Source organism: Amblyomma americanum, chromosome 5 (assembly GCF_052857255.1).
Source record: "Amblyomma americanum isolate KBUSLIRL-KWMA chromosome 5, ASM5285725v1, whole genome shotgun sequence".
Lineage (NCBI taxonomy): Eukaryota > Metazoa > Arthropoda > Arachnida > Ixodida > Ixodidae > Amblyomma > Amblyomma americanum.
This window is the reverse complement of record NC_135501.1, coordinates 55,910,173-55,935,947: the sequence shown is the minus strand read 5'-3', so window position 1 is coordinate 55,935,947 and position 25,775 is coordinate 55,910,173. Positions and strand designations below refer to the sequence as shown.

Sequence of the window (25,775 nt, the reverse complement as noted above, 5' to 3'; positions counted from 1 at the left end):
GAAGGACAATGTCTTTGTTGGCTGCGCATACCAGAACAACGATAATTTTGATAATCCTACGGACCATACAGGTGTAGGCCACCGAAGAGCAGTGCACAGGTGAAAACTACTTGTGAACGCGGTAACCTTACGAACCACACAGCGCATGAAAATAGCCGTTGACGCGTTCCATATGTTCCTAGCGAAGATTGGAAAACCTGTAGCTTAATTTAGTTTAAAATAATAAGTTCCATTGGGGTTATGGATTCTCCATCCTCAGAATTTTACAGGCATAATCGGCAATGCATTTCGTAACGTGGGTAATCTTGTCTTCGGGCATAGGTTAGCTAACGCGTTGGCGCTGGCAAACGACATCTCCGATATAATTGGTGATAATTTTGGCGTTGTCGTAAGCGCGAGAACGCAGACGATGCACTGCGCTCGCCGGGGCGATTCACCAAAGTGGCACTCAGTAAAAAACAAGAAGAGAGGCCGGTTTCATGGTTTTTAAACATAACTTGGAAAAGTGTGCGAAATAGGAGATCGCAATTACGTCATGATCAGAGAAAATACGCGCAGCCACTTGGCTTTAGGGCAAAAAATCTCGCTTATTGCTTTTTCAAGTTGTTTCTCAATACAAGGCCTTCATTCGATAAGAGCTTGCTTGCAAGCTCTCTCTTTCCCGTAGTTCTAAGTGCTATCGGTGTCTCTCTCTGCTGCGGGCTGGCGAGCCTACCAGGAGCAGGTTCCAGATGTACTGCCTTTTTCAAGTCTTCTTCTTTGTATCAGCAATGTCGGATCAGTGGCTAGAATGTGGCGCCTCGATACTTCTGAAACCAGATCACCGTTCTTCTAGTCACAGCCGCCACTGAGGCCATCGACATGATCTGCTGGCTCTGCGCCCTCCGAAGACATGCTGCGGTGGCTTTGCGCCGCTGTCGGCGGCGGTGTAAGAACTCGTGCACAAGTAGCACTAGGTCATCGAGCCCTCTTTACAACCGAACTTCTCCAGTGCGCCTCGTCCTTTGATCATAATATCCACTTGTAGTATACTCATCGGTCATTTTCACCTCGTCCAGTTGCGCTTGTTTCTGAGAAATATAAATATTTGAGGGCACTTAAAGGGGCTGTGAAGGGGGCTCTTATAAAGTTGCGGCATGCCTAGGATATTGAAGCACGCCGCTTCACGAATAGTGTACAGCAAGGATTCTTTAAATGCGCTTTTTATAATCAGAGTTATCTGTAGTTAAAATTTGAATTTCAGCGTCTTCGCGCCTTTCTCTCTCCTCTCGTCACCTTTTGCACGCTGGAAGGTAGGCGCTCCTTCGCCGACCCCCTTCTGGGAGCGGAGCTTCCCGACCCGCCGGAGATAAGCGGCTTACTGGCCGCGGCCACGGTAGCTGCCTGACGTCTGAAAGATTCTAACCAATGGCCACCTCTCACCTTGTCTACGCAGATGCGGGAGACGGAGGAGGGTGCGAGCATAAAAATGTCGCCGGAAAGGGCTCGCCAAAGTTGACGCGCGATTGTGGGTGTTGAAGAGTATTATTTGGCTCTGGTTTTCATGGCAACACAGTGCAGTGATTAAGTGAGCTAATGTTGTCTCCTCGGAAGGCGTTTTAGAGCCCCTTTCAGTCTGCTTACGGGGAGGGATGCGAAAGACTTTTTGAAGAGAGGAAAGGGCGCAGTAGCTTTCACTTCTCGACATCTCGGTGGACACCTCAGCGGCGCCTTAAATCACGCAGCTGACGGTGCATATGTCATCGGTCCAAATCTCTGTCCCCAGCTAGCCTCCAACTTGACTAAAACATGAAAGCTATGTGTAGAGAGAAATGCTATCATTCCACCGAGAACGCTGTACGATGAATGGTTGCTAAAAATTTCGGTGCGAATGTAGTTGGGAATGCTGCCACCACGTTGGGGTAAGCCAGTCATGCTCTCGCTGGGATTTCATCTACACTGTGTGGTATCACCACCACCATATTATATCTGATACCTGTTTTAATATCTGCTACGGTTCCTTGGAGATAAGATATTAAACCTATTTTTGGAATATGGCGGAGTGCTTGACTTAAAGCACTCTGGCACGAGTCGGCCCGGTATTGCGCTGCCGCCGGGATCGGCCCGGGGACTATTAGCGCGGCGCGTCTTTTCTTTCACTCTTTGCTCTCCTATCTTTTACCCCTCCTACTTTCCGCACGTGACAGCGAGCGTGGCTCGGCTTGAGCCAGTAGGCAGGCCCGTGCTCTTTCCTTTTCCTTCTTCCTCCCAGCAACAGCAGCAGTCTACACTTTCATGGATTAGGGGGCGGATATTGGCGTGTATTCTTAAAAGAGGCATATAGCTTACTTGTCATGTGGCCTAAAGTCTTTGCAATCATCTGTCACGGGACTTTATATGACGTTACATTACATCGTTGTCACGTGACTTGATATGACGTTGACTCATGGCATCACATGGTGCCGTTATCTGTGGACACGTTTTGCGGACGTGAGCTTCAAAGTGAGCCATATATTGCTTTTGCATTAATAAGCCGTGTTCCAAGAGGCAAGAACCTCACTTCGTAACACGGTTGAATTCTCCGTTCATGGGCGCTGCACTTCAATGCGACACCGTTTGTGATAAAATCAGTAAGATCACGTCATTTCCGAGTTTCTAGGACCGTGCTGAGCCTCACACAGTAAGCATTTCGTAGAAGACAATTTGGGTATAAGTGAGTTTCCTGTTCAGCATAGGTGCTTGGATGATGACATCATGGGTAGTATATCTTCTTGCGATTGCGATTCATTACGCCGTCATTAATCATGCCAGTGCCAAAATTTCATAGTCTCCGATGACACAAAATAACGATGCGTTTCTTTCTGGGTGATTAAAAAGCTTTCCCCAGAAAAAAGGCCCTCTCTCTTGTGTTTTATTCTTTTGACCGTCAACTGGGATTGTCTCCTTGATTCGGTTGGTCTCTTCGTGTGAATTAATGCCTTTGCCCGCAACCAAAGCTTAGTCTCTCCATCAGCGGCCCTAAAAAATTCCTGTTACAAGAGCGCCTTAAGAGTTGCTAATAAAGAGAAAATACAAAACTGCCAGGTGCCTATACTGAATGCACTGCAATTTTGCAGCCTCTTGCTATTATGCAGTAGTATATTTTCCCCACACCCCAGGTGAGACCTGCGCTTTATGCTTTGGATGGGCAAGTACTTGCGCTAAATAGTTAAGTGCTCAAAGGCATCTCCATCGCGCCATCTATATCAGGACTCCTGTGGTGGTTTGCAAAGGTGAGTGATCACAATAGTGACATATGGTATGCTCTTTTGCGCCTCTGAAGCCAATATAGTCTGCGGTTTATGAAAAATTGACGGTTATTGTATTCTCGAAATTTGTCTTATTTCTGCTTTCTAAGTAGGAACACCATGCTTACTTCCCAAGGACTACTCGACTGTAATGCCTAATAACATCTCATTTCCACTCTTTAAGGAATGACTGCCTCGGATCTTTGCGAGGACTAGGAAGAATTGTGACGCTCCAAACGGTATTTCGAGGAATGAGCTATGACGGCGCCGCGGTTGAGAGCGTACATTGTCGTGGAATGACCTCAAATCCCGATAGATTTTAATACTGCTCCGTGGCCACAGGTAGAAATTAGGCCTTAGAAACTCCCTGTAGATCGGAGCAGAGTACGCCCTTGATCCTACAAGGCTGAGTATAAGACAAGAGCGTATGATGACAGGTCATGCAGGAGACTTACGCCGGCTTCTCTCCACGCGCCTTGAGGTGCCAGACGTAGGTGGCCTTTTTGGTTCGTGGGTCGTAGTGGGTAAGAGTAGCGCTGAGGCACTTGAATGACGTGTCGTTGCTGGAAGAGGAGATGGCGATGGCACGCCGGAACACGCCAAACATCTGCAGCAGTAAAACAAGCGACTGTTCGGTCAAGATCGCGCTGTTGCTTAAGAGAAGAAAATACACGTCCATACATAGTTATTCTAATAGGCCGCACACCATTCGTGCCCACCGTATTATCAGGCACGCACACCAAGGTGCACCTCTTAAACGGTTGGACACAAGGATGACAACTGCAAACTCTACTGGGGTACTTTTCAGCGCCATAGCTGGGCTTGTTTTTCAAAACTAACCGTCATCAGTTTTTTTTCACAGAAACTCTCAATAATCCTAACTCTCCCCATCTGTGCACAATTTATCATTCATATAATCTCTCACCAACCACTTCATCTCTGTCCTTTTTCCTACGTTTCCAACCGACGAGATAATTCGTTGTGTCGTCCAGCCACAATGCTCTCGACAATTTTCCTTTTCCTGCTTCTATTCGCGTTTCCAAACCAACGGGAAAACCCGTCTTTTTTTTTTTCGTGCTCAGCATAGGATTGAAGACATCAGTCAACGATATATAACAAAAGAGAGCAACAACTTCTCTGAGTTGCACCGTCTTCCGTTTTGTAACAAAACTGGCGCTCTTACTCCTGCTGCACGTGAAATCTTTACTCAGTGCACCGCCGCGTTTGATCAGCGGTCAGAGCGCTCGGCCGCCTGTACTCGAGGATGCCGATTCGTTCCGGTCGCGGAGACCGCGCTTCGATGGAGGCGAAACGCAATTCGCCCATGTATCGATCGGTGTCAGTGCGCGTTAAAGAAGCCCAGTTAGTCGAAAGTAACCGGGAGGCCTCCACTACGTCGCCCCTCATAGCCCATATCACTTCGGTAGGTTAAGCTCCGTCTACCGTACAATGCCATCTTCAACCCTTGCTATCAATGTCCAAACCTTGCATTCATTCATTCATTCATTCATTCATTCATTCATTCATTCATTCATTCATTCATTCATTCATTCATTCATTCATTCATTCATTCATTCATTCATTCCCTTTCGAAATAATCATGTAAGGTGTACAGGCATATCTAAACTCATTGTATTCATCCAGTCTGGACAGCCGGCTCAAAAGGCATGTTCAGACGCCTGACGAGCCTTAAGAATCTATATTGCACACAACGCTTCAGCATTAAAGCGGGGCTCCCAGTTTTGGTACTGGAAATACTTTGTATATATTTCATAAAATATTTAGGCACACAGTAAGAGGTGACACTGAATCAAGTTATTACGAATAAACCTCAAACAAATATAAAAAGTTTGACAACTTCTCTCCAGAGTTGTTGTTGTGGGCGCTAGTATTAAAAGAGAGATGCGGTTATGAGATGCTTGCCATACGACAAACATCAGAATCTGCAGTGTAGAATGTCAGAAATGTTTAGTTATCTCTTTTACTTATGGTCTTCTGGCAACATATTACTCGAGCGCTGTGTTTTAAAGTGTTAAAAATGAGCAAAGTACACAGATAAGAATTTTACTAACGCTCCAGATACGTTTACATGGCACCTAAGAAAAATCAGCATACAACGTCACAAACAAACGACCACGTTTCCTACCGGAGAGATTAAATATTTTTGAAGCTGAGATTGGTTGTTGGCATCGGTCTTCTAGATTATCCTAATTTATTTCCCCTGAATGGTTTTTATTGTCCTCCCATCGGGTAATTTCACACGACGTTGAGTTAAGGAACCTCGGTCGAGTGGCTGTTGTTGGACCCGTACAAGTGATGCAGGCGTACTCTGACCTCTGCAGCGACCCGTCTAGTCATTTCTGTAACCGTAATAGCTGCACTAGGACTGATAACACGGCTGCGCAATGTCTAGATAAATATAGGGAGTATATTCAACAGCAGGAGGTTTTAGCAGTTAGCCTAACAAGGCTTCGGCTGCTACAGAGCTGGTGTTGTTATTTTTTTTTTTCACTACCGCTACCTGCATGGAAAGCGCTGGTGGTCGCGGCTCAAACGCTTGAATAAAAGGTGAAATCGCCACTTCTTGAAAACAGCGGGCTCATGTTTACTGATCTGCAGTGATTTTATAGCTCATAATACTGCTTGGGGTAGTGACCACTGTGCCACTTGTGGAAGGGTCGTTGAGTTCACCGCAGAGAAATGTAACTTATGTATTCTGAACGACGGTTCTCCATCCTGTCTTCGCGGTTCTTGTCATTGCAGCTGTTTAGATCTGACTCTATGCACTCCAGATCTGGTGTCTAACGTCGGGTGGACCACAGACATTGAGAAACGCAGAAGTGATCACTATCCGATACAAGTGAATCATCCGAGCTTACGATGTCAGGGTGCCCAACGTAAATCCAAACTTACCAATTGGGAAGCTTTTCGTCACTATATAACTCAAAAAAAAAATTCCACGAACAATAGTATCGACGACTTCACTTCGCTTGTGCAAGATAGCCTAAGTCGTTGTACCAAGGAAGTCCCCATACTTGATGAGCTCACAAGTATTGATGCAGAGTATGAGCGGCTTAGGGCACTACAAAGAAAAGCGGAAAGGGATTGCCGTCGATCCGGGCCTTTAGAATCGTATCGTGAGGCTCAAATGCTCCATTCGACAATGCGTAAACGTCCGCAGCAATTGGGAAGGAAAAAATGGCGTGACTTCTGCAGTACATTGACCCTCACACTCCGGTACCTAGGTAATGGATGATGGTCCGCTCCTTACCCTGACAAAAAGGGTCTATAGACAGTCTATAGATTTCTTGTAGGCTCTATTGCCTTCCTATAGACATTTCTTTTTGTCTATTCATAGTCTATAGACTGTCTATAGACAAAAGTACACAAAAAGTGTATGGCCATAAAACTGTAGAAAGAATTTCTATTGCCTACAGACTGTTTTTTAGGTGGCAAACAGCGCAACGACGCGGACAGAGTGGAAGAAAATACAGGACAAGCGCTGACTCACAACTGAAATTTATTTAAGGAAAGCAGTACATTTTATAGACAAAGTGGCCAACTTATCAGCTAGTACCTAGACAAAACCCAAGTTTTCTACGTGGCATCGAGGTATGCAACCTCACTGTCATATAATGAAATATATGGCTTACTGACACATAACCTTGTTTTTTTCTTCATGTGATATGCTTGCATAATCTCACGTGTTAATCGGGCAGGGTGTTTGTAGAGGATATCACAGTAAGGCAATGAAGGAAAACAAAATTGGCAGTCTCGAACATGGTCAACTAGCAGATTAGATTTGTTAACTTCCAGATTATTTGCATGCTCTTTCAAACGTGTATTGATGCAACGCCCCGTCTGCCCGATATATATTTGTCCGCATGACATTGGGATTTTGTACACAACCTCTTCAGCGCATGGCACATACATTGTTTCGTGCTTAACCCCACAAGTTGTTTCAGATTCTTTTCGTTGTTCAGCCTTTCTTTCCAAAACAGCACAAACCCTTTTAAGTTTCGTGGGTGCTGAAAAAACCACCCCTACGCCATACATTTTTGCCACATTTTTAAGATTATGTGACATACTGTGTACGTATGGGAGAATGGCAACCTTTTTCCTTTCGTTCTCTTTTCCCGGGCTAGGGACCAAAGATGGATTCCTAAGCTTTTTGGCTACCTTGTTACATCCCAATAACATAACACCATCCGGGTATCCAGCTTCTTTCAACCTTTTAATTTGTTCGTTGAAGCTGTTGGTTGCCCTATGGATACAAGATTTTGATCATGAGGACAAAAGAGATGAGACCACAATTCCTGTTTTAACTGTTTTGGAATGATGCGATTTATAATTTAACAGCGGTTTTCCCATCCTTGGACGATATTCCCAACAGACGTGCCCCGTCTCAACCTTCAAACTCAGATCTAAAAATTGTAGCTTACTACCGACCGTGACCTCAGTGGTGAGCTCTAGACCTAAAGCATTTTCTTTAAATACTTTTAGTACATCAGTCATGCGCCTTGAAAAGTTAGTTTTTTCTACAAAAATCAAGAAGTCATCGACGTAACGAAAGATGCGTGACGCCATTCCCGACAGATTTTCCTGGATACCACGATCAACAAAGGACAAAAATATATCGCTAATCACTGGTGCCACCCTAGATCCAATGCAAACACCCGCTTTTTGGGTATATAGTTTACCTTCCCATTCAACGAACATTGACTTTAAATAAAAAGACAGCAGCTCAAGAAAGCTAGCCACAGAATTGCCACACCCTCTAATAAACTGTTCTTCATCATTGTCAATTGTTACACATTTTGAAACCGCGTACATCAATTAATTGTGAGGGAGGGAATAGAACAGATCGACCACGTCAATACTGTCTTCCACTCTGTCCGCGTCGTTGCGCTGTTTGCCACCAATATGTACCCCCAACTCGCCCGTTTGGCTATTGTGCTGTTTTTTAGGGTTTGTCTATAGAGAGTCTATAGACTTTAATGACAGAAGTCTACGGACAGTCTACAGTCTGCCTAAAGAAATGTTTGTAAGGGTAAGCAGGCCCGTTTCTCAGAATAACCCTCCTAGTGCTCTTGCAATGGGACGGGAAACTGTAGAAACAGACCTGGCTGATGAGTTCTGTCGACTTATTTCTCGTCCTGGCGTTTAATTTGACTGCGAAGAATTAAGAAAAATTGGCGGTGGTTTAGCTCCGGTTAAACCTGGAGTGACGCGATAGCTACAGCTGACCGAGTGGAACTTGGTCACGTTGCCAACCACTTGACGAACCACGTGATCAGCCACGGAGCCGCGCCGCCGGCAGCTGTTCCGCTTCACGTGACCAACCAGGTGACAGCGCGACGGCGCCGCCACAGAGTTGAAGCGCCGCCACCGGGTGGCAGTGCCGCCACCGCCACGGCGCCGCCACACCGAAGGCCCGGAATGCTACCATAATGTAGCTGTCGCTACAAAAACACGGCCTCATATGCGCAGCTGAAAGTTTGTGGTTGCTTCAATGCGCAACATGCCTATTTGGATTCCGTATTCACAATCAGTGAACTTAAAAGTGCTCTTGCATTGTGCCGTCCAAAGACTGCTGTTAGGCCTGATGCCCTTTTATATGGAATACTTAAAAATATTGGGTCCAAGGGCACTGCAGTACTTTTGTAGATATTTAACAATGTGTGGGTCAATGAATTTGTTCCCTAGTCATGGACGATTGCGCGTGTCATTCCCGATTTAGGACCTCATAAATCCCCTTTGCTTCTCCACTCCTTTCGCCCTGTGAGCCCGAGGAGCTGCTTATGCAAAGTGATAGAGAAGCTGACAGACGCTAGACTTCAGTGGTGGTGTGATGAAAGAGGAGTGTTTCCTAAGTTCATGGCTGGTTTTGGTAGACGTATATGCGCTATGGATGCAATTATGGACCTAGTAACATGTGCAAAGCGTGAGCGTAGCAAAGGCGATATCACTGTCGCAGTATTTTTTGATATCGAGCGTGCATTCGATATTCTACGTCATATTCATGTCCTCTCAAGTTTGCTATACCTCGGTGTGAGTGGAAGACTGCTACGTTGGATTTCCCACTATTTAGTTTGAAGGAAAATATTCATGCAGTCAAGTGAGTTAAAAAGGGCGGAACATAGAATAATGCAAGGAGTGCCGCAGGGCAGTGTGCTAAGCACATTTATTTTTAACTGCGTGATCGAAGATTTTCCGCGAAAGTTCCCTTCTGGCTTACACTGTTCGTTGTACGCCAATGATGTTTGCATTTGGCTTTCTGGACAAACTGCAGGCCTCATCCAGTCTGCCTTGCAAGAAGGCCTTAATACCATTGTCTCCTTTTTAAAAGACAGAGGGATGATACTCTCTCATGCAAAAACAGCCGTTCTGCCTTTTACGCATAAGAATCTGAAGGATTTCTGTCTCTGCTTCAATGGTCAATCTTTAGCGTCTGTTATATGCAGCACCGTTTTGTGGGTGTATTTCCTGACAGACAACTCTTTTGGGCTCATCATATATAATCTATCGAAGACCAAGATAACATTGTGGTGAACATGCTAAGCAGGCTTGCAGGTGTGTCTTGGGGCTGTTCTTCGTCATCTCTGCTCACAGTTCACAATGCACTCATTTATCAAAAAATTGCGTACTCCTCACCGATTCCTCACGGTGTGTCGCGAACCTCCTAGGAGCGCCTGCAAAGGCTGTTAGCTAGGTGTCTCCGTGTGTGTTTGGGAGTTCCTCAAGCGACTTCCAGCGCTCTGGTGATTGCTGAGGCACGGCAGCCTCCGTCTGGACAACAGAAACCTGCAGGCACATTTTCCGCCTGATAATGCAGCATGTAAGGCACCCATTAGCTTTCGCGCTTCATGAACGGGATGGAAGTCATTTACATCAAGTGTTTAAACACCACTTCCAGCTTCTTCCAAGTAATGATTTTTGTAAACGAGACACAAAAAATCCCCCATGGCTTTTAGTTACGCCTACTATACAGTTGTCTGTCGAAAGGTTAATTAGGAAACCTGACATCACGATATTCGCTGCTCAGCAGTTAGCACTTTACCAGATACGCATGCGGTATCCCGGTTACATTCACGTGTGTACTGACGGTTCCAGTCTTCAAAATTAATCAGCGTCCGCATTTGCTTTTCCGCACCTGAATGAGCGACGGGCATGTAAACTGGCTCCCGCGACAGGATCAAAGACTGCTGAGATTTACACTATTTATTTGGCTCTCCAGTTTATCTCATTGTTGCGAGCCCCACGTATGTGGGTAATCTTTAGCGATTCCCAATCGGCACTGAAATCAATTGACAGCGCTAGCTCCGTACCATGGAAAGCTACACTGGTTACGAAGTTCTCAAAGAGTTTTCCAAGGCTACCAAAAAGAAGCATATCATAGTTTTCCAGTAGATAACCGCACATTGATTTCTTCCTGGAGGCCACCGCGGTGGCTGAGTGGTTATGGCGCTCGGCTGCTGGCCCGAAAGACACGGGTTCGATCCCGGCTGCGGAGGTCGAATTTCGATGCAGGCGAAATTCTAGAGGCCCTTGTACTGTGCGATGTCAGTGCACGTTAAAGAACCCCAGGTGGTCGAAATTTCCGGAGCCCTTCCCTACGGCGTCTCTCATAGCCTGAGTCGCTTTGGGACGTTAAAGCCCCATAAAACATTAAAAGAAATATTATTTCTGGAAACACTGAGGCGGGCGCACCGGTTAGGCAAGCACACCTCAATGCCCTCACTTCTGACCTTTCGTTATCGAGAGGTGCATTGCGCCGTTTCTTGAAGACCATGAGCAATGAAATGAACGAAAAGATGTGGTTTGAGCCAAACCATACATGTCCTGATATGTTTTTCATCCATACGTTGCAGTGGTTAAATATTGAATTATCTATCAGCCGAAGTTTATAAACGCTCTTTCACCGCCTGCGTTTTGGAACGGCTTGCGTGAAATACTTTCTTCAAGAAAACGAGGATGTGGCTCACCTATTAATGGATTGCCGAGTGCACGGCAACCTCAGGTCGCGATTGAGGACAGACTTTAACGTTCTTGACAAAGGTCCCTTAAGTCTGAAAAAGCTCTTAGGCCCATGGCCGACATGTGAACTGCAAAAGCGAGCACTCTGGCATTGATAGCATTCCTTAAATACAGCGGTGTCCTTGGGAAGTACTAGCTTTGTAGAATTGGAGTCAATGCTAGCGCTCTCACCTCTCTCTGTGCGAATTTCAAGATATTGGTTATTTGCTTTTGCTGTGTTTGCTGCAAACTTATGTTTTTCTGGTTTTAGTGAGTGAGTGCTTTAATAGCGTTTTAATCTACTTTTACTGTGTGTACGGCAAAATCAGCTTATTTCTTGTTCTTCGGTCCTTTTTTATTCATATCTCTTTTGTATATTGTATTGTATACTGTTCTCTTATCATTCAAGGTGTTTTTGTTCTTTCATCATTGTTACTTTTACTGACGCTCTACTTTGATTTTTATGTTGTGTACTGTTTATGTTTGTTTTATGTCATGTTGAACTCTACATCGTCGGACCAAGTGGTTGTTACGAATTGGTGAAAAGGAGTAGCCGGAGCCGCTATGCAGCACCAACCTCTCCTTTACTGTTCACGCAAAAAAAAGGTGAAATCGGCGTTTGTGCAGCTGAACGTCTATATTGCTACCTCGCCTCATGTCGTTAACACCCTTTTTATGACTTCGCAAAAAGTCTTAATATTTAGTGACAACAGTGAATACACAGCGGCTAACTAGCTGCACATAACTGAAAATTTGGTGTTCATGAGCCAACCTTGCTTTGCGCAAATATTTACATTCGTTTAATAGGTAGATGCGTTGACAACTGCCTGGAGAAGCCTGCGCTAGCTTACCGAGACTACGGTACAAATGAAAACTTCTTGCCTGATGTTGACGTAATAGACGATTGTAATAACCAAGAAACAAGGACTTATAGTTCGTTGCGCATTGAAAGTAGCACAAAAGAAGCTGAAGTGGCATTCTGCAAATAAGCCTTGTTATGACAGTTCTATCGCAACGTGTGCCTTTCTCGGCACGCGCCACCCTTGCATTATTTTCTAGCGTGGTTTTCGCCAGGGCATTGACGGCTTGATTAGTGTGCTAATGGCTGCGGCGATCGCCACTACCCTCGTTCCCCAATCTGTCTGAATGAACTCCTTATCTAATTATCAAGTTGATGGCAAGCTGCGCCAGCCGTTTCCCGTTGCATTTCGCCGCGCCGTTTCATTTATCACGTGCATAATCGTCCTTCTCGCGTTTACGGCCGTTTCTACGCAAGCAGTGATGTGTGACGTTTTGTGTTAAATGTTGTACCGAAAGAGAAAGTTATGTGTAATATGACGCGTCACTTGGGAACCAGCTCACGCTTTTGTTGAGCAATCTTTTGAAATTTAAGGAATCTGGAGCACAAGAGGGGAGACGGTGAAGAAGGAACCGCATTGCGCTGCAGATCCCGTTGAATTCCACGCAACTGTCGTAGCCCCTGTTAGGTGGCGAATTTAATGGTATTTCCGACAAATAACATTAGCCTGAGTTTACATCCTTTCTTCCATCGTTGTCACGTGAGTAAGGCTGTAATGTCATTTAAAAATGTTTCCAGTGAGAATTACCCTGCGGAGATGCTGAGCTATGCGCTCATCGGCGGCGGATGGCCGTGCGCGCTGCCGTACAGCCTAAACCCGTATCCGCCTCCATTCTGCATTGGCGTGCTCCGTCTGGGTCGCCCATTGTTAAAATACTGAAGCAGCTGCGCTCACAAATCACATTACTGGTAATTGCCATGGAGGCCCAATTTTTTACAGTCGACTAATTATTAATATTCAAGGGACGGATTCAGTAACCAAAAGACGGATAGACTCATTATTTCATTTAATTTTATGCTTCAAAGCAGCAGCGTGCGTTATGGTGCCGCCGCAGTGAAAAGAGAGAGACCAAGTAATTTAATGAAAGGAAAGGTTGAAAAGCCGCAGTGGAGGAGATTGAAGAACCATAGAAATCAATTTTAATTGCGTGTTTTCTGCTCTCAAAGGATGCGTTAGCCTTTAAACTACGTGGTTAATCATGTGGTATTCAACTACGACCGCTAAGTGCTGTATAATTAAATTTCTCGTTGATGCTTTTTTTCGGCTCAGGCCACTTGAGCTATAAAAAAAACGCTAAAAATAGACCATGATTCATTGCATTAATTACTTAAATCACTTAAACCAATTAAACCACCTTGCTTCGAGCCAGCGATGGCGTAGAGGTAGAGCGTCCGCCTCGCATGCAAGACGACCGGGGTTCAAATCCCGGAGCCTCACAATTCTTTACCGGGTTAAAAAAAAAAGCGTGTCGATGGAACTGCATAACGAGGCCTGGGGTGCGGCCTGATCTCGGTGACCAGAACCGACAAAGCACTCGCTCACCAGAACAAGACTTGGCCACCCTGCTGTAGTACTTGGCCACAACCTTCTGTGAACAAACCAGTTAATCCTCAGCCCTCAGTCCCCAGCGGCTGCGGAGCAACTGACCACGGCGGCGGTCAGACCTGTGACACAGCGGAGGGTGCTAAGAATTTCTGGCTCCGGACAGGCCACCATTGGAATCTGAACCTAGCGAAGCATGACGCTAGATCTTTATCTAGTGAGGCTAGCCTAGCAGTGCTGTTCGAGGAACTAGCGGGAATTAAATAGGATGTATAGGGCCTAGTGAAGCTAGTGAAGTTACTAACTAGTGAAGTTAGAAGGACAGGTGAGGTGTAAACAGTACTAAAGGACGGGCACATACTGTGCTATCGCGGATTTGAGGGTAGCAGCTATTGTAATTGGGCTCAATAGGAGGTACAAGCTGAAAGTGGTGCAGGCCTACGCGCCTACATCTAGTCATGATGACCAGACCGTTGAAAGTTTCAATGAGGACGTAGAATCGGCAATGAATAAAGTAAAATCACAGTCCACTGTACTGGTGGGCGACTACAATGCGAAGGTGCGCAAGAAGCAGGCTGACGACCACGCGGTAGGTGACTATGTGATAGGTTCTAGAAATAGCAGGGAGGGTTACTAGTCGAATTCTCAGATAGAAATAATTTACGGATCATGAAGACCTTATCCCGCGAACGAGAAAACAGGAAGAGGACCTGGAAGAGCCCCAATGGCCAGACTAAAAATGAAATCGAATTCATACTATGCGCTAAACCTGGCATCATTCAGGATGTGGCCGTCCTTGGAAAGGTGCGCTGTAGCGATCACAAAATCGTAAGGTCTCGAATTACCTTAGACTTGAAGAGGGAACGGAAGAAGCTAGTGAAGAAGAAGACCATTAACGAGTTAGCCGTAAGAGGGAAAGCACAGGAGTTTAGGATAGCGCTGCAAAACAGATATTCAGCTTTAACTGAGGAAGACGATCTTGATGTTCATACAATGCACGATAATCTGACATCAATAATTACGGAGTGCGCAGTAGAAGTAGGCGGTAGGACAGTTCGAAAGGACACTGGAAAGCTATCTCAGGTGACGAAAGATCTAAGAAACGCCAAAGTATGAGGGCGTCTGACCTTACCAAGAGAATAGAACTGACAGAGCTATCGAAGTTAATAAATAAGCATAAGGTAGCCGACATAAGGAAATTTAATAGGGAGAGAATCGAGCATGCTCGAAAGAACGCAGGTAGACTAAAAGCGGTGAAGAGGAAACTAGGCATAGATAAAAACCAGATGTACGCATTAAGAGACAAGCAGGGCAATGTCATTAGCAATACGGATAAGATAGTTAACGTAGCCTAAGTGTTCTACACAAATCTGTACAGTAGCCAATGAAATCAGAGCTTTAATGAGAAAGACAGTAGTGCGCAGCAATGCGTCATCCCGCCAGTAACGAAAGAGGAAGTAAAGAAAGCCTTGGGAGCAATGGAAAGGGGACATGCAGCTGGGGAGGATCAGCAGATCTGTTTAAGGATGGAGGGGACATCGTGCTAGACAGACTAGCCCCCGTGTATACTCAAGGCCTTATGACCTCAACCGCACCAGAATCTTGGAAGAATGCAAACATTATCTTAATTCACAAGAAGGGAGACGAAAACGACTTGAAAAATTACATACTGATCAACTTACTATCCGTTGACTACAAAGTATTTACTAAGGTAATCGCTAATAGAGTCAGGGCAACCTAAGACATTAATGAACCAAATGATCAGGCAGGCTTTTGTAAAGGATATTCCACAATAGATCGTATTCACACTATCAATAAGGTGATAGAGAAATGCGCAGAATATAGCCAACCTCTATATATAGCCTTCATTGATTACGAGAAAGCATCCGACTCAGTGGAAACCTCTGCAGTTATACAGGCATTGCGTAATCAGGGTGTACAAGAGCCTTATATTAAAATACTGGAATATATATATAGCAACTGCACAGCTACTATAGTCCTCCATAAAGTCAGCAATAAACTTCCTATAAGGAAGGACGTCAGGCAAGGAGACACGATCTCGCCAATGCTATTCACCGCCTGTTTACAGGAGGTATTCCGAGGCATGTATTGGGAACAGATGGGAATAAGAGTAAATGGAGAATACCTAAATAATTTGCGATTCGCTGATGACATTGCCATGCTGAGTCACTCAGGAGGTGAACTGCAAATCATGATCAATGAGTAAGACAGGCAGAGCAGAACACTGGGTCTAAAAATTAACGTGCAGAAAACCAAGGTAATGTTCAACAGTGTAGCAAGAGAACAGCAGTTCACAATTGGCAGCGAGAGCCTGGAAGTTGTAAAAGAATACGTCTCCTTAGGGCATGTACTGACAGCTGATCCTGAACATGAAAGGGAAATAACTAGAAGGATAAGAATGGGGTGGAGCGCATGTGGCAGGTTCTCTCAGATCATGAATAGCAGTGTACCAGTATCCCTCAAGAGAAAAGTGCACAACAGATGTACCTTACCGGTAGTCACCTACGGGGCAGAAACGTGGAGGCTAACGAAAAGAGTTTAGCCTAAGTTAAGAGCAGCGCAGCGAGCCATGGAAAGAAAAACGATAGGTGTAACATTAAGAGACGGGAAGCTGGCAGAGTGGGTGAGGGAACAAATGTGGGCTAATGACATCCCAGTCGAAATCAAGAGGAAGAAATGGGCTTGGGCAGGGCATGTCATGCGAAGGCAAGATAACCGCTGGTCCTTAAGGGTAACGGAGTGGATTCCAAGAGAAGGTAAGCGTAGCAGGGGTAGGCAGAAGGTTTGGTGGGCGGATGAGATTAAGAAGTTTGCTGGAAAAGGGTGGATGCAGCCGGCAAAGGACAGGGTTAATTGCAGACATGGGAGAGACCTTTGGCCTGCAGTGGGTGTTGTAAGGACTATGGTGATGATGATGATGATGCTTCGAGAGCTCGAACGGCAATAACAGACGCATCGGCAGCTATGTTGCCGTTTTTTTTCATGCATTGCGTGACCTGGATGTTAACTACATGTCACAGCCGTTGTTCGGCTGATAAAAACGAAACCGGAATTTCATAAAGAAGAAATTCAATTATAATTTATTTATTGGTGTCGAAGGCGAGCACCACGTGGTCATCTAACGCATCATTTGAAAGAAGAAAAACACGCAAGCAAGAATTTGGTGTCTATAGTCTTTCTAAGGATGATTTCTACTGCACGGATATGTGAGATACGGGCACTCACCCGAAAACTATCCGTTGGATCGCGACGGCGGTTCACTGCAATGTGAGCCGTGACTAGTCCGGCGAGAAGCATGCACGCGGCAAGGTTGAGCCAGCCCATCTTCACTCCGCGAGGTCAGCCGGATGTCCGCGTTGTCGACCAAGCTGCAGTGCCGTCACGTCTACCGGCGTGCGACCGTGCTCTTGTGCGGCAGGACAACGTGACCGACGGGGTAACAAGGAGTCGGAGGGCGAGGCGGAGCCAGACAGAGCAGAGGGGGTGCTCCTAGCCTTGAGCCATGTATGTACCTCTGCCATGTGCACGTCCATTTAAGTGGACACTGGCGACCGCTTGTTTATCTCCTCGACCGATACCAGGGAACAGGTCTGTTCTGTCATATTTTCTGTTTAGCGGTGTTTTTTTCCACTCGAGGGGCTCGTTGATGCAGTACTCAGGGAACTGAACTTCGCCTAAGAGTGCGCACTGTAGCGTTGCGATGCGTTATCTAAGAGCTGTTCCTCGGTTTCGGGTTCCCACTGGGCTCTAAGATTTCACTCAATTATTCTGGCCGCCACCGCCTTCCTCGAGCAAAGCAAAAGAGAAGAGAGGCCTCTCTCGCCGCCACGCCGCGATCCTTCGTGTGTAAGGAAAAGCCACAGCCAATGTACAGATAAAAACCAGCAACACTACTCAGTAATCTTGCCGCAGAAAAATGTGGCCTCGAGAGGTTGTTGTGAAGCACCGTCTGGAACTTCAGGCACCTTCCTTCACCTCGTCGCGGGCCCTGCCACCTCAGACAGGCCGCCTGTGAAGGAATTAGTGACCTCAGTTCCGCAGTCGTTTCCTTACGCCGATGAAATTTTAGACACTGTGTCACTGAACTTATGAAAGCGATGCACACTTTAATGAGAACTGTAGAAATCCGCCTGGTACTCTACCTTACTTGCCATTACAGACTGCAGTCGGAATAATGAGTGAACCGTATTCGCAAAAAACAAGAAAGTTCCCGTACACACATTTCCACACAATATTACTACAGGCTTTGTGTAAGTCCGGTGCCCTTAATGCATTGTAACAGGACTTTTGTACCACGCTGTACCGATGCCGCGTCGCACGACGACGTTCAAAATGAAGCAGAGAAGTTCAGGCTAAAGGAATGTCGCAGACCCAATGCAAATTTTATTGTTCTGCGGGATGTAGCGCAAATTACTGCAGCGTCAAATTCAGCGATCAAGGGTTTAGCGCATGTTGAGCCGTGGGAATTATTGGGGAATCGAATTTTGTGGATGAGATAATGTACGCAACATCGAGGTGAATTCGGTGGAGGCAAGTACAGTGACGTCAATCTAATATCCGCGGAACATGCAAACCACAAGTTGAGGTCGATGAGTTGCAGGAGATCGTATCGATGGTCCGAGCCGCACGATAGCGCGCTCTGCAAGCGCCAGAGTACGGTAGCCAAAAGTCTCGCCTCATTACTCTCAGAAAACAGAACAATTCGGGGAACTCTTAAGTCCGGCAGTATGACGCGAAAACGCTAATGGGCCCCTTCAGCTACATTGCCTAAATACCAAGTGTTTCTGGGAAGACTTTCAAAATTTTCAAAAATAGGCTTTTTGGGGTAAAAATATGGCTTTTGCGGCAAAGCCCTAAACCGGGTTAGCGGACACTGGAAACCCGGCGAATCGTCTTAAGTGGTAAGCTGGTTAACTAATTTCTGATAATTAACTTTTTAGCTATCACAGATAGGCAACTGGTGGCAATTAGAGATTTGTAGCCGGTTGTTAGAGGTATAGCTATATCAGTTTCTAGAATTTCGGAAATGCGATTATTATCGCCGCTGTCACTCGACAAAATTTGGCTGTGGCTCGAGAAAATTTCGTTGTCGCTCGACAAAATTTGGATGTGGCTCGACAAAATTTGGCTGTGGCTCGAAAAAATTTGGTTTTCGCTCGACAAAATTTGCCTGCATCGTGCGAAAGTACATGCGCTTTTTAAAGCATGCAGGCAAAGCAACCCCTTCAGTGCACATAACTAGTCGGAAAACCTAAGAGTTTTAAACGTTTTATCAAGCCACAGCGCCGAGGGTATTCGCGTTTTCTGGTTTATGGTCTATGGGGGATTTAACATCCCAAAGCGACTCAGGCGATGAGGGGCGCCGTAGTGAAGGGCTCCGGAAATATCGACCACCCGGGGTTCTTTTACGTGCACTGACATCGCACAGCACACGGGCCTCTAGAATTTCGCCTTCATAGAAATTCGACCGCCGCGGCCGGGATCGAACCCGCGTCTTTCGGACCGGCAGCCGAGCGCCATAAACACTCAGCCACCGCGGTGGCTATAGCGTTTTCAAAACACTAGAAACTGATATGGCTGATGACCGGCTGCTAACATCGAATTGCAACTAGGCGCCAAACTCTATTACTTAAAAAGTTAATAATCACAAATTAATTAACCAGCCTACTACATAAGACGATTCACCAGTCTTCCGATGTCTGCCAACACCGGTCATACTATTCCGAAAAAGCAATATTTTTACCTCAAAAAGCCTATTTTTGACAGTTCTAAAAAGCGTTCGCTGAAACACCCGGTATCCTGGCTGGTGTATCGTGTACCGGCAGCTCGCCACGGGAAGGAGGCGCCGTTTACAATATCGCCGAGCCAGTACGCTACTTACTGGGAGTGTGCGTCGCCAGAGGACAGTAACTTTTAGCGCAGTCGCCGTTAACGTGCGCACCAGTGCGTACAGGCGCCCACAAAAGTTTTCAGACCGCAGTGGTGGCCAAGATGTGCTCAAGCAATTCGCTGCTGATGTTGGTTAACGATATGGATCTGTAATTTGATGGTTTAGAAGCATCGCCAGATTTAAAAACGGGAATGTCACGCGCAATTTTCCAGTCGTTTGGAACAGAGCCCGTATCAATGGATTGCTGAAAAATAGCAGCTAAGATGGGGCATACTGCAGGTTTTGCTATTTTGAGTAATTTAGGACATATCCCATTGAGGCCGGGTGCGGAGTTAGCGGGTTGAAGGTCTATGGCAGAGGATACACCCTCTGGCGTGAAAGTTATGTCGGGCATAGTTTAATGCAGCTTTGGTAATCGCAGGTCAGTAGCTAAAGGGCTCTCATCCGTGAGCACTGAGCAAAAAAAAATTGGTTAAATTCCTCTGCTACCTAAGGAGAGGTAAGGAGCTTGCTTTTCTTTAGCTATAGACACTGGGAGTTAGAATTGTAATTTGGATTAACAACTCGGCCAAATTTTTAGGATTGTTCTTTAACGGATGTGAAATATAATTGTTATAAAACTTGTCCTTCGCGTCTTCAATTTAAGTTTTCCACAGTTGCGCATGTGTGCGGTATTGATTAAAGTCGCGTTCAGATCCTGACACTTTATGTTTCGCGTACAACCCTTTCTTTTTATTTACACATCTTCTGACAATCCTTGTGAAACATGTGCTTTCTGTAGATGGGTTTATGATGACTTTGGGCACGTACTTATCTTTTAGCAAAGTTAGTTTCTCGCGAATAAGAGACCAGTTTTCGTTGGCATCTGGCGAGCTGAAAGAAGGAAAAACATGGGCAGAAAATAACGATAGTTCATTGAGCAGCATATCAACATTTGCCCTAGCATAATCAAATATAACTGTATTTGCTCTTTCTGGTTTATTCCTGGCTACTGTGAAATCGCACTGCAATATCCTGTGGTTACTGACACCATGGAGCACGCTTACAGATGTCTTGTCCGGTTGCGTTGTCAGCACAAGATATAAGAGTGAATTGCCACGCGTACGAGTGGAAACTATTTGATGCAGATCGAAAAGTGATAGTACATTAAGAAAATTTTGGCATTCAGGCTTTCTATTGCCGTGAAGGGGGCTGCATGTCTGCTTATCAATATGCGGAAAATTTAAGTCCCCGGCCAGGAATATTGCAGAGCGTGGAAATTTGTTCTGCACATAAGTTGCAGATTCATTCAGGTTTTCAGGGAATTCCTCGTGCAAGTCAGGTAGGCGATAGCAGACGCCAAATGCACAAGTTACAGACGTGATAGACGCAATGGAACCCATAAATTTTCCAGACACGATCCTGTATCAACAATATAGGCTTGCAGGCGTTTCCTTGCGGCGATCAACATCCCACCACCGCGCGAAGGAATGCGATCTTTTCTAATTTTTTTTCGAAAGGGTGGCAGCTATCGTAATTAGGCTCAATAGGAGGTACAAGCTGAAGGTGGTGAAGGCCTATGCACCTATATCCAGCCATGATGAACAGAGTATTGAAAGTTTCTATGAGGATGTATAATCGGCATTGAACAAAGTATAATCACAGTACATCAGTACATCGTATTCATGGGCGACTTCAATGCGAAGGTGGGCAAGAAGCGGGCTGACGAGCAGACGGTAGAAGACTATTGGATAGGTTCTAGGAGTAGCAGGGGAGAGCTATTAGTAGAGTTCGCAGATAGAAATAATTTACGGATCACGAATACCTTCTTCTGCAAACGAGAGAACAGGAAGTGGACCTGGAAGAGCCCCAATGACCAGACTAAAAATGAAATCGACTTCATACTATGCGCTCACCGTGGCATCGTTCAGGATGTGGACGTCCTCGGAAAGGTGCGCTGTAGCGACCACAGAATGGTAAGGTCTCGAATTAGCTAAGACTTGAAGAGGGAAAGGAAGAAGCTATACTACGTTTCATACATCAGGTGCAACGCTGACAAAGGTACGGAAGTAGTCTGGACGGGGAAATAAAGGGACGCGTGTTACTGCGCGCTTCCTCTCTGCCCGAGTGGTCTATGACACGAGAATGCGACAGCGCGTTATCAACAATAACAGGGCATTTAATCAAGAACATGACAAATGTGTCATGCGGTAAGCCTGCAGGCAATGTTTTACTATGTTTCGCTCACCACAAATGATGCACTATTTCTTAGTCGCGGATGCATGCAGCGTAAACAAGAGCGCTCGCTTTGACAGCGTTGCACATGATTGAAACGGAGTACAGTGAAGAGGGAGTCCAGGAACGAATTAGCGATAAGAGGGAAAATAGAGGAATTCAGCATATCGCTATAGAACAGACATTCAGCCTTAACTGAGGAAGACGATGTTAATGTTCATACAATGAACGATCTTCTGACAGCTAGCAATACGGAGTGCGCAGTAAAAGTACGCGGTAGGGCGACTCGACAGTATACCGGCAAGCTATCTTAGGAGACGAAAGATCTGATTAAGAAACGCCAAAGCATAAAGGCGTCTAAATCTAAACCGAATAGAACTGGCAGAGCTATCGAAGTTCATAAATAAGCGCCAGGTAGCCGACCTAATGAAGTATAACATGGAGAGAATCGAGCATGTTCTAAAGAACGGAGGTAGCATAAAAGCGAAGAGGAAACGAGGCATAGGTAAAAACCAGATGTAAGCGTTAATAGACAAAAAGGGCAATGTCGCTGGCAATATGGATAAGATGGTTAAAGTAGCCGAAGGGTTCTACATCAATGTATACAGCAGCTAATGTAATCATAGCGTTAATTATAGAGACACTAGCGCACAGCAATGAGCCATCACGCCAGTAACGAAAGAGGAAGTAAAGAAAGCCTTAAGAGCAATGAAAAGAGAAAAAGCAGCTGGATATAATCAGATAACAGGGGATCTATTGAAGGACGGAGGGGAAATTGTGCTAGAAAAACTATCCACCCTCTATACGCAATACCTTACAACCTCGACCGTACCAGAAGCTTAGAAGAACACAAACATTATCTTGATTCATAATAACGGAGACGCCAAACACTTCAAAAATTACAGACCGATCAGCTTACTGTACGTTGCCTACAAGGTATTTACTAAGCTAATAGCTAATAGAGTCCGGGCAACGTTAGACTTTTATCAAACAAATGATCAGGGAAGCTTTCGTAAAGGATATTCCACAATAGATCATGTTCACACTACTAATCAGATTATAGAGAAATGAGCAGAATATAACCAACCCCCAAATATAGCCTTTATTGATTACGAGAAAACGTTCGACTCATTTGAAACCTCAGCAGTCATACAGGCGTTGCGGAATCAGGGTGTAAAAGAGCCTTATGTCAAAATAATGCAAGATATATATCGCAACTGCACAGCTACCATAGTCCTCCATAAAGTCAGCAATAAAATTCCAATAAGGAAGAGCGTCAGGCAAGGAGACAAGATCGCGCCAATGCTATTTTCCTCCTGTTTGCAGGTGTTCTTCCGAGGCTTGAACTGGGAACAGTTGGGGATAAGAGTTAATGGAGAAGACCTAAATAATCTCCGATTCGATGATGACATTGCCTTCCTAAGTCACTCAGGAGATTAACTGCAAAGCATGATCAATGATTTAGACAGGAAGAGCAGAACAATGGGTCTAAAAATAACATGCAGAAAACCAAAGTAATGTTCATTAGTCTAGCAAGGAAACCGCAGTTCACAATTGGAAGCGAGGTGCTTGAAGTGGTAAAGGAATACGCCTACTTAGGGTAGGTAGTGACTGCTGATCTGGATCGTGGGAGGGAAATAACTAGAAGGATTAGAATAGGGTGGGGCGCATAGGGCAAGTCCTCTCAGATCATGAATAGCAGTTGACCAACACCTCACAAGAGAAAAGTGTACAACAGCTGTATCTTACCCGTACTCGCCTACGGGGCAGAAACGTGGAGGCTAACGAATAGGGTTCAGCTTAAGTTAAGGACAACACAGCGAGCTATGGAAAGGAAAATGATAGGTCTAACGTTAAGAGACCGGAAGCGACAGAGTTGGTGAAGGAACAAACGCGGGTTAATGACATCCCAGTCGAAATCAAGCGGAACAAATGGACTTGGGCAGGGCATGTAATGCGAAGGCAAGATAACCGATGGTCCTTAAGGTTAACGGAGTGCATTCCAAGAAAAGGCAAGCGTAGCAGGGGGCGGAAGAAGATTCGGTGGAAGGATCGGATAAGATTATGAAGTTCGCAGGTATTGGATGGGCGCAGCTGGCAAAGGACAGGGCTAATTAGAGCGACATGGGATAGGCCTTTGCCCTGCAGTCGGTGTAGTCAGGCTGATGATGATTATGATGATTATGATGCTGGCAGCTTCCTCCACGTTGTTTTTTTCTCGTTTTCTTTTTCATAATATATTTTCTCTATATTTTTTTAACGGTTTCATAAATCGGTCTATCAATTCGCCATTTTCTTTAAATACCGTTTTAATCCTGCACTGTTAGCCTGATGTCACCTCTCTGCTTTTGAGTCACCAATATTTCAATAGTCTTTTGCTAACTTCCACCGCAGATTTATTTACATGGCCATTGTTATCTCTAAGCCCTAAGGCCTCAAGAAGAGTGAAAAGAGTGAATGTGCGTGCATCGACATCGGGATAGATACCATCACTTTTAAGGATGAGGTGTGCTTTTGTTTCTACCGATTTACCACACACAGCACATGTGTCACCATCTTGGTTAAATTGCTTTTTATAGCTGCGCGTTCTAAGACACCCTGATCTAGCTTCAAAGAGGAGGGCATTTCCTCTTGAGTTATCATATAACACTTCCTTCCTGATCTGCTGTTTCCAGTATCGATATAGTTCGACACTATGTTTCTTTGCCATTGAATTTATCCAATTTTTAACCTTCCACCTTTTTAACCTGTCGTTTAATGCCCTTTCTTTCTCCGTCCTCGTGTCTGGCACACTTAGTTGGTTAGCTTCCTAGTTCTTTTCCGCCATTGTGAGTAAACTCTCTTTCTGTATAGCTATAGCTGTATAGTTGTATTCTGAAGTTATCCGAGAATATTATTACTTTCTACTTATAACTGCAGTTCCGTTCTGAAGTTATCCGAGAATATTATTACTTTCTACTTATAACTGCAGATTTTAATTTCACCACCTGCGTTCCAAGCCTGTTTATAACAGATGATGATGAGGAGTACTGGCCACTGGCCAAGGTCATGGAAAGTTTGGAAACAAGATGGATGGAAACAAGGCAGCCGTAGGGCTCCCGAAACGTCAAAATTTCCATCTTTATTGATATCGGCCAGTGACCAGTGACCAGTACTCCTCATCGCCATGATTCCTGACCAGACGGTATATTGTCAAGCCCTCGACTATAATAGATGCTATCGCAATCGGCCTGGATGATTTTTCGTGCGTCCCCTCTCCTTTATCTTTATAAATCAAATTCATTTTATTCGCTCACCGGGCGTGCGGAATTTGCTTTTTTGTTATGCATGGTTCCAAAGCTTTTAACAACGTTTCCTTGATTCTTGGACCAAGTTCATCTTGATTCCAATTTTGTCTATCCCTGTGGACGTGCATTTAAGAATATTTGCTTTAGCCCTTTTCCACTTAAGATTGGCCGGTTCTAAGCTGCTTTCTCTTATTCTCTCCTCTGTTTCTCCCCCTTTCGGTGGATTACCCTGTGAGGCACACGTTGTTCTTCCCGATAAACTTTGCGCCACCAATCATTAATATGACTTCCACGTGCTGCGGTGGAGAACTTGCTCACACTCCAATGAGCAAGTTTTGATGACGTCGCAAGGTCACTTAATGTAGGTGGCCCACAAGTCAGCTACCTATGTTGCTTTTCTACGAATTTTTCGTGGATTTTTCGCTCGCGGTCACCGACGCCAGTTTTTGTGCGACACGGTCATTTTGACGCTAGCGCGCTGAAATGAGCTGCAAACCGGTGGAAACACGTGCCATTGCAGGACTGAGGCGCATTGCTTATCCCCTGCACCACTAGGCTAGGAGGTGTTGTATGAGGACTCTCAAGGCTCTATAAATATCATGTAGAGAATGCCCAGCTCGCGGAATTAAAAGAACATGATGAGGACGAAGTTGCCAAACACGAAAAATAAAAAAAATAA

General features: G+C 45.2%; 1 protein-coding gene across 1 annotated transcript in view; it reads right to left on the bottom strand.

Annotated features, from left to right (window-relative positions):
• LOC144132452 (uncharacterized) overlaps window positions 1–17,205 on the bottom strand; it is a 33,705-nt gene extending 16,500 nt beyond the window's left edge. Inside the window, exons 1-2 of the mRNA XM_077664864.1 lie at window positions 16,931–17,205; window positions 3,722–3,873 (exon numbers count right to left, since the gene is read on the bottom strand). Coding sequence (XP_077520990.1) covers window positions 3,722–3,873; window positions 16,931–17,029 — 251 coding nt within the window. The 5' untranslated portion in view covers window positions 17,030–17,205. The remainder of the gene's footprint in view (window positions 1–3,721; window positions 3,874–16,930) is intronic.
• Between the last annotated feature and the right edge of the window lie 8,570 nt (window positions 17,206–25,775).